At 38.2% G+C, this 9962-nt stretch overlaps 1 protein-coding gene across 1 annotated transcript; it reads left to right on the forward strand.

Moving 5' to 3' along the window:
* The first annotated feature begins 3219 nt into the window (after positions 1–3219).
* Positions 3220–3690, forward strand: LOC138880934 (uncharacterized). The gene has a single exon (XM_070161119.1). It carries the CDS (start codon positions 3220–3222, stop codon positions 3688–3690), a length of 471 nt encoding a protein of 156 aa, XP_070017220.1.
* The last annotated feature ends 6272 nt before the right edge of the window (positions 3691–9962 follow it).

The raw sequence follows: 9962 nt of genomic DNA on the forward strand, positions 1-9962 counted from the left end.
TTGCTCAAGACATGACTGAGGTCACAAGCACTGCATGTCTGATCTTGATCCAAAAAGCTAAAGAAGAACGGGCTAGCGCCTGCAGCTAACAAGCGCCGAGGTTCAAATCAAAAGTCTGCATGAAGAACCATTCAAGACTCAAGATCAAGCTTCAGAAGACTTATAGATAGGAATCTTGTAACTCGTGGTTGACAGGCTTAGCTAGTCTTTTTCATGTTTTGATTTTTGATGTAATAACGAGACCGCGGACCGGAACCTCGGCGGAACGGCACCTCAACCGGCTCTCCACCTCGGTATACTCCATCATCTTACTCACCTCTGAACTACACGTAGCCTGATTCCTTTATAGCCAAGGATATGTAGGCAGCTCAGATACCAGAGCTCGGTCACATTCCCCTCTCTCTTAGTTTTAGTCTCTCCAAATAAGGGTCGGGTCAAAAAATCTGTCTAGTCGTTCTTTGTCTGAAAATACTTCGTCTCTCCAGTCAAAGAGGGGCAGCTGTAGACATGTGATTTTTGACCCTCCCCAAGATTTTCCATATTTTACCCTGTAAATATTTAATTTAGGCCTAATATATCTATTTCAACTATTTTTGACTTCTTTTACTTTATTTTGTCACAAGAAAATAAAAATTACAAAAATATTTTAGTTTGCGTATCCTTAATAAAATTAAATATAAAAATATACAAAAATAGTACCTTATCTTTATTTTTATATATAATCTTGAAAACACAAAAAATAGTTTCATGTTTTAATATAGTTTAGTTCAATTAATTAAAAATTAGTTTAATATTTTTATATTATAATTGTATATAATTTTAGAAGGAGGAATTAGTTTTGGGTTGGTTTATCCCGTCGTTATGAATCTTGTAGTCCATTTTTTTAGTCTTTGGCCCAATTTCATAGCCTATAATTTCCAAACTCATAACTCCTAGGCTCATACCCCTAACCTAATCCCTACTCCTATATAATAGGACCTACACCTAAAATATAAGGACTGACCTAAAATGCACCAGCCGTTTCATGACAAGAGGATCCTCCATCATCTCTTTTCTAAAAAAAACTAAAAAAAAGACCCCTAACCTCCTTGAGAAAATCGGCCGCAACTTCAACACTTCTAGCACAATCGGCTGCCCCTAACTTTCCCAAAATAATTATCTCACTCACTTGAACATAAAATCTCACACACACACACTTGGAAGAAAGAGGGAAAATTCCAAAAAGTGATGGAGTGCACATATGACTAATAATGTTCATGGCAAGGAAATTCTGTATCATTCCAATATGTCAGCCTTGAGGATTTTCCGTCAAACATGTGAAAACAGATTCTCGGTAGATCATTGTTCGGGTTAGCTGAGGTTTCATTTGAAGCTGCATATTGGGGTTTCCGATCCAAGGGTCAAAATATATTTCGAAGTTGTTGTTCGAGTTTGCTATCGACGTGCCATGGTTCTTGATTCGATAATATTATTTAATCAAAGATTAAGAAGAGATTTCGGCTCAATTTGAGGTCCATTCTTTCCCATATTATTTTCTTTTTTCTCAATTTTTTTTATGTGTTGGTCTATATTTATTTGCGCACCATGCGTTAGTCATTGCTTTGTGACCAGTTTTGATTTCTCCTTTTAGATCTATTTGAGCTGAATTTTTTATTTGAGTTTTTAAGTACAAGCAATTTGTGAATTCTTGTCTTGTAAATACATATGGATACATAAGTCAAATGGAAACGATAGATGCTCGTAGGGAACAATTGTGATTAAACAGGATTGGTTTGTCTTTGCTTGCTTTAATTGAAGTCGTTGTGGTATGTTTGTTGATTTGAAGGAATTAATCTAGTTATTGCTTTTATTAAATTAGTTGCCTGAGTCTGATTTCCAGTGTTAGCATGCCAAACTAAAATGAGGCTACTACACTTCGATCTTAATGATTTTGGAATGGTGAATTGGGTTATGGGGTCAGTATTTGAAAAGATGAGAATCTTGTCAATTGAAGTTAAATAAAATTCAAGCTTTTATTCATGGTTTATGCGTAAATTGGGTTTGGTACTAAGTTTAATTGTGCTTTTTTGCTTGAATTATTAGGAGCATGTTTAGGCCGACCACATTTGGGTAGGCCATATTAGGACGTTTATGCATTTTATTTCGAGGTGAGAGGTCGTGCCATTTAGTAATTCAAACATGCTAGTTTTTTTAGGCGCGTTATTTTAATAATTTACCTTCCTAAACTCGGGTGTGCATTTATGTGGCCCAAATCCAAATCTCAACAACGTTAGATAAAATGTGTTGCGGACTGCGGGTGCATTTATGTGACGTGGTTCAAGACGCATTTTAAATGACGTTACAATCTTCCTTTAAAAATGAATAGAAGCGGTTAAAAAGTTAAAATTGAACTATAGGCTCAAACATGTGTTAAAATCAGATAATAGACCAATTATAACAGTTGAGCGACTGTGCTAGAACCACGGAACTCGGGAATGCCTAACACCTTCTCCCGGGTTAACAGAATTCCTTACCCGAATTTCTATGTTCGCGGACTATAAAACAAAGTCAATCCTTTCCTCAATTCGGGATTTGAACCGATGACTTGGGACACCATAAATTATCCCAAGTGGCGACTCTGAATTTTTAATAAAATAATCCCGTTTCGATTGTCACTTTAAGTTGGAAAAAAACTCCCTTTATACCTTTTCCAAGAGTGTAGGTAAAAAGGAGGTGTGGCAAAGTGGATTGTACTGAGATATGTTTAGTTAGATACAGTTAGATATTGATTAGTCAGATACTGTTATATTAGTTCTTAGTTAGCTAAGTTAATTTTATTTTCCTTTTTTTTCCACGTGTACATATATATACAGGTTGTAATAGTGAAAATAATAATGAGAGTCATTTTTCACAATTATATTTCTTCTGCTCTCCTCCCAGATGTTTCTCTTCTTTCTTTGGAACATTCCAGATCTACCATTGAAGCTCTTGCAATAACTTCATCTTAGCTCAGAGTAAGAATCTTAATATGGTATCAGAGCCGGCGTGATATCCTCGGCGAAGATCTGTCGGAGTTTCTCTTCTTCAAGACCTCTTTCTCTCCGTCATCTGCTGGGTTTTGGTTTTGTGATTTTGACCTACAGATTTTGTGCGAAGTGAAGGCATTATATGCACGATTGGACAGTTTATTCAACGATTTGCTTAGGAAATTAACCAATTTCATCATCTAGGGCTTTTCTCATGGCTATCGATCAGAACGAAGAACTCACACCCAGTACGAGTAGGAGCGATCAACCTGTCATCGATGTGAGTAGTCCTCTATACATTCATCCTTCAGATAGTCCTAGAGTGATTGTAGTACCAGTTCCTTTTGATGGAATTTGGTATAGGTCATTGAGAAGGAGTGTATTGAGAGCCTTGTCAGTCAAAAATAAATTAGGGTTCGTAAATAGAGATTGTAGGAAGCCTCCTCCCAATTCTCCACAATTTCGTCAATGGGAAAGGTGTGACGATATGGTAACTTCCTGGATTCTAAATTCCCTGTCGAAGGAAATTTCTGATAGTGTTGAATATGTTAGCAATTCAGTAGAATTATGGAGAGAATTGGAAGATCGATATGATCAAACGAATGGTGCAAAGCTGTATCAAATTCAAAAGGAGATTAATGATCTGGTTCAAGGGTCCTTGGACATTACTGCCTACTACACGTGAATGAAAAGGCTATGGGAAGAATTAAGCAATCTCAGTGCAAAGTTTCAGTGCACTTATGTTTGTACGTGTGGGTCAAAGGACAATATGCATAAGGCAGAATAGGACATGCGACTTATTCAATTTCTAATGGGCTTGAATGAAGTGTACACAACAAAGCGAGGAAGCATTTTAATGATGAAACCTTTACCATCATTGGCACAAGCCTTCTCTCTACTAGTACAAGAGGAAAAGCAAAGGGAGTTCAAGCCAAACAATCAACTGAGCCTGGAGTCTACCTCACTTCATGTGAACACTGCACCTTCACAACATCAGAATCCTTTTGGATCTCGGAACTTCAAGACACATTATACAGGTAACTCAGGCCAATTCAAAGGCCGACCATTCTGTAACTACTGCAAGAGGCCAGGCCATACAAAGGACAAGTGTTACAAATTACATGGATATCCCCAGAGCAATTCTTATAACAATCAAAACTCAAATCGCACTAATACTCAACAGTTCAATCAGGGAAACAACTCAGGTCAAACTCAAGGTCCCAAATTCAACAAAGGTAAAGGAACTGTAGCAAATGTGCATGGAACCCCTGCTGATCTGATGCAGGAAAAGGAATATGATCCAATCCTACACAGTGAGAATCAGAATGTAAGCTTGACAAAAGAGCAATATGGGCAGATAATGAACCTACTGCAACATTTTCAGACAGGAGGATCTCCCAGCAATGCCAACATTACCAGTGGTGCTGCTAACTTTGCAGGTATTGTGGTCTGCACTTCTTCTATTGATTTTGACAAACCATCGTGCAAATGTTTCGAATCTAAGACTGACTTTTGGATCATAGACTCAGGAGCCTCTAATCACATGACCTTCAATAAAAGTGCTCTTAGTAACATAACAACATTACCATACCCTGTGTTAATAAGCCTATCAAATGGATACAAGGTGAAAGTGCTTCAATTTGGGGATGTGATACTTAACTCTAAAATTACCCTACACAAAGTCCTCTATGTCCCATCCTTTAAGTACAACCTAATTTTTGTCAATTCTCTTGCAACACATCTCATGTGTATTGTATTTTTCACTAATACACTATGTCTATTGTAGGCCCCTTCAGTGAAGAGGCCTCAGGTGATTGGTAGTAGCAGAGAGGGATTATACTACCTCTGTTCCAGGTGTCTGAAGGGTAAAAGTTCTGTTTCAGCTACTAGTCTTCCAATTTCTTGTTGCAATTGTTCTGTTTCTGTTGGTACAAATAGTAGAGTCTTCAGTAGTCCTCTTCATTCACAGTCTTATTCAATAGATGTAAATACTTCCATTCACAATAATAAGAGTGACTCTTTGAATGTTTTAGATAAACATAATGCAGATACTTCGTGGCATAATAGGCTTAGCCATGTTCCCTTTGCCAAAATGATAAAAATATCCTCAATACATGTGAACTTCTCACCCAAACAATCTTTCATTTGCTCCATTTGTCCCATGGCTAGACAAGCCAGACTTCTATTTCCAGAAAGAACCAGCACTTACCCACATTTTCCAATTAATACATGTTGATATATGGGACCCCTATCATGTTGCTACACACAATAATTACAAGTATTTTCTTACCATGGTGGATGATTTCAGTAGGTACACTTGGACTCATCTATTGAGCAACAAAAGCAATGCCCTACAAACACTTAAAGCTTTCATAAATATGATTGAGAACCAATTCAACACCACTGTGAAAACCATCAGATCTGATAATGGACTGGAGTTTACTAGTCATGAAGCCACTTCCTTCTATCAAACCAAAGGAATCATTCACCAGAAAACTTGCCCTTATACTCCATAACAAAATGGGGTAGTAGAATGGAAACACAAGTATCTCTTTGAAACTGCTAGGGCATTTATGTTTCAATCCAAACTCCCAACTAACTATTGGGGAGAATGTATTTTGATAGCAACTTACCTAATTAACAGACTACCTACTGCCTACCTGAACAACAAGTGTCCTTTTGAAATTTTATACCACAAGAAGCCCAACTACTCTCATTTGAGGAGTTTTGGATGCCTCTGTTATCCTACTGTACCTAAGGTGCACAGAGACAAATTTGAACCCAGAACTGCTCCTCATGTTTTTGTGGGCTATCCTTTTGGGACAAAGGGTTACAAAGTGTTAAGCCTAGCCATTAAAAAGATTCATGTCTCTAGAGATGTAGTATTTCATGAAAGTGCTTTTCCCTTCTCTTTAAAGTCTAATAATGTCTCTCTGTATAATAGTCTCAGATCAGTCTCTCTTCCTGTCCACTCTGAGAATAGCAGTCCACACTATAATGCTCAAAATCCTACAAGTATCACATCTCCAGATGTGCCTCAATCCCCTGTATCCTCACCTGTTAATGATACTATAATGCATACATCAAACATTCAGTCTTTTCATCATTCTCCTATCCCTGCAACTTTGCATGAGTTTCTCAGCCCTCATTCACCAACATGTACTCAATCTGATTCACCTCCTGTAAGAAGAACCAGTAGAACTCATAAGACCCTACATACATTCAGGATTACATCTATACTCTACCTAAAATATCACATCCTGATGTTCATCAGGATTCACCTTCTTTGTGTGCACTCTTCTCCAATCATAGTTATGTTACACCTGATGTCCTATATCCTGAAAGTCAGCACTTGGTGACAAATGCTTGTCATGATAGTGAGTCATCTTCATATGGAGAGGCAACTCTCAATCTTGCATGGCAAGCAACCATGACCTAGGAGTTTGAGGCTCTCTATGCAAATAACACTTAGGACTTAGTCCCTTTGCCAACTGGAAAGGAGGCAATAGGCTGCAAGTGGGTCTGTAAAATTAAACACAAAGAAGATGGTAGCATAAAGAGATTTAAGACTAGATTAGTGGTAAAGGGGTATACCCAACAAGCAGGGATTAACTATACAGAGACCTTCTCCTTTGTTGTCAAGATGACAACAGTTAGAGTTTTGGTCATTGTTGCTGTGAAGAAAGGCTGGGATATCTTTCAGCTTGATGTAAATAATGCATTCCTTCATGGTGACTTATATGAAGAAGTGTATATGGAGGTGCCACCAGGTCCCTTAGTTGACCAGACTGGTCCATAAAAGCGGTTTGCAAACTCAACAAATCATTGTATGAGCTGAAGCAAGCTAGCAGGCAATGGTATGCTAAGCTGACTGAAGCCCTATCATCAATGGGGTATAAACACTCTGAGAATGATTATTCACTCTTCTCCAAGAAGACTTCTTCTCATATTATTTTTATAGCTATCTATGTTGATGATGTCATCATCACTGGTACTGATTCAGTTGAGATAGCCAATTTAAAATCATTCCTTGATAAGCAATTCAAAATCAAGGATCTGGGGAAACTCCATTACTTCTTGGTACTAGAGGTTCTCTACAAATCAGATGGTATCATCATGTCTCAAAGGAAATACCCTAGATTTGCTAAAGGAATATGATTGTTTTGCCTACAGCAGTTTGTCCTCTCCTTTTGATCCTGCTATGAAGTTGAAAGCTGATGAGGGGACTCCTCTTCCAGATCCTACATATTACAGAAAATTAGTGGCCAAACTGAATTTTCTCACCAACACACGACTTGATATAGCCTACAGTGTGCAGCTTCTCAGCCAGTTCATGCAAGCACCCAGAGATACACATTTGACAGCAGCATTTCATCTCCTCAGGTATCTCAAGACTGATCCCACACTTGGCATATTCTTTTCCAAAAACACTGATTGTTCCATCAGTGCCTATTGTGACTCTGACTGGGCATCATGCTCTAACTCTAGAAAGTCTGTCATTGGGTACATTGTTTTGGTTGGAGACAGTCACATCAGTTGGAAATCAATGAAGCAAGAAACCATTTCCTTATCCTCAGCTGAGGCAGAGTACAGGTCCCTCAGGAAGGTGGTAGGAGAACTGGTATGGTTGAACAGGTTATTTGAAGAGTTTACTCTTTCATAATCCAGCCCCATTGCTGTCTTTTGTGACAGCCAATCTGCCATTCACATTGCTCACAATCCAGTTTTCCATGAACGGACAAAACATATCAAAGTTGACTATCACTTTGTACAAAACAAACTTCAGGAAGGCTTGATTTCTCTCCACCTTGTGTCCACCACTGACCAATTAGCTGACATCCTCACCAAGGCACTCACTGGGGTTAAACATCATGTTGTGCTTGGCAAGTTGGCTGTGAGATCCTCCCATTCAACTTGAGGGGGGGGGTATTGAGATATGTTTAGTTAGATATTGATTAGTTAAATACAGTTAGATATTGATTAGTTAGATACTGTTATATTAGCTCTTAGTTAGCTAAGTTAATTTTATTTTCCTTTTTTTCCCACGTGTACATATATATATATATATATATACAGGTTGTAATAGTGAAAATCATAATGAGAGCCATTTTTCACAATTATATTTCTTCTGCTCTCCTCCCAGATATTTCTCTTCTTTCTTTGGAACATTCCAGATCCACCATTGAAGCTCTTGCAAGAGCTTCATCTTAACTCAGAGTAAGAATCTCAATAAGAATCATGAGGTCTTAGGTTCAAATCTCAGCGGAGGCAAAAATTCTACGGTAATTTCTTTTCATCTGTTCAAGCCTTCCCTTCTAGAGCACCCCTAAATTAATCGAGTTGCCATAAGCTGGCGGAATACCACAGTTAAAAAAATGAATCAAATCTAAAACTAACATAATAACTAACTAAAAGCACACATTAGATGTTCAAATTAATAGCACTAAAAATTCAAAAATAATGGCAAAAACATAAATCATGTTTCTATGATACAATACTATCAAATATATAAATAATATTATTTTTTAACAAATAAAAGTACCTCTTTTGAAGAAAATTCCAAATTTCACAAAGTTTCCAAAACTTTAATTTCACGAACTTTCAACCAAAAATCTTGATTTACACCTCCGCTACGTTGCGAATGTTAGTTGATTTATTAAGAAGTTGAAGATTTGGGGCATTGGGAGGGTCGTTTCGCCGGTAAAGATAGCGCCTTGGGGTAGGTGGACGTCGAGCTCTGAACTCATGGAGAATTTTAATTTTCTGAGTACATCGCCGAAATAAAAAGAGACCTTAAGTTAACTAATTTTCCATCAATTCTTTTTTAGGTTTCTTTATCCCAGCCATGATGTATGCTATTTGCGGATGACATAGTAATTATTGACAAGATGCAAGATGGTGTGAACGCTAGGTTGGAAGTTTGGAGACAGACACTGGAGTCTAAAGATTTCAAGTTAGTAGGTCAAAAACTGAACACTTTAAGTGGGAGGCATGAGGCAGAAGTGGAAGTGAAGATTGATACTCAAGTCATTCCCAAAAGAGATAGTTTCAAGTATCTTAGGTCTATAATCCAAGGCAATGGGAGATTGACAAGGATGTTACTCATCGCATTGGAGCGGGGTAGATAAGATGAAGGCTAGCTTGGAGCAGATGAAGGCTAGCTTCGGGGGCTTTTGTGCGATAAGAATGCGCTGCCTACACTTAAGGGCAAGTTCAACAGGGTGATAATTAGATCAACTATATTATATGAAGCTGAGTGTTGGCCCGTCAAGAAGTCACATGTCAGAAGATGAAAGTACGTAACTGATATGAGGATGTTGAGATGGATGTGCAGACATACCAGAAAAGACAAGATTAGGAATAAAGTTATTAGGGATCGGACAAGGTGGGAGTGGCTTCTGTGGAGGACAAGTTACGGGAATCGAGGTTGTGATGGTTCGAGCATGTGAATAGTAGAGACATAGATGCCCCGGTCAGGAGGTGCGAGATGTTGATCATGGCGGGCATGAGGAAGGGCGTGGTAGGCCAAAGAAGCGTTGAGGAGAGGTGATTAGGCAGGACATGTCATTGTTTCACCTTACCGAGGACATGACTCGCGATAGGAAGGTGTGGATGTTGATGATGATAAAGGTGGTAGGTTGACAGGTAATTGTGAGTTTCTCTTATGTTTACCAGTAGTACTAGTACTATTCTTGTTGCTCTTATTCCTAGTTCTTCATTACTTGTTATGTCATTCGCTTTCATTACCATATTACATTACTGCTGCTATTGCTTGTTGCTTTTACTATTCCTTAAGACGAGGGTCTATCGGAAACAACTTCTCTGCCATTATAGGATAGGGATAAGGTTGCATACACACTACCCTCCCCAGACCCCATGTATTATGGGATTAAGCTAGATTTTTTGTTGTTGTTGTTGTTGTTGTTATCCATGCCATGGGATAGGGTGGTGACTACA

This window comes from Nicotiana sylvestris, chromosome 11 (genome assembly GCF_000393655.2).
Source record: "Nicotiana sylvestris chromosome 11, ASM39365v2, whole genome shotgun sequence".
Taxonomy (NCBI): domain Eukaryota; kingdom Viridiplantae; phylum Streptophyta; class Magnoliopsida; order Solanales; family Solanaceae; genus Nicotiana; species Nicotiana sylvestris.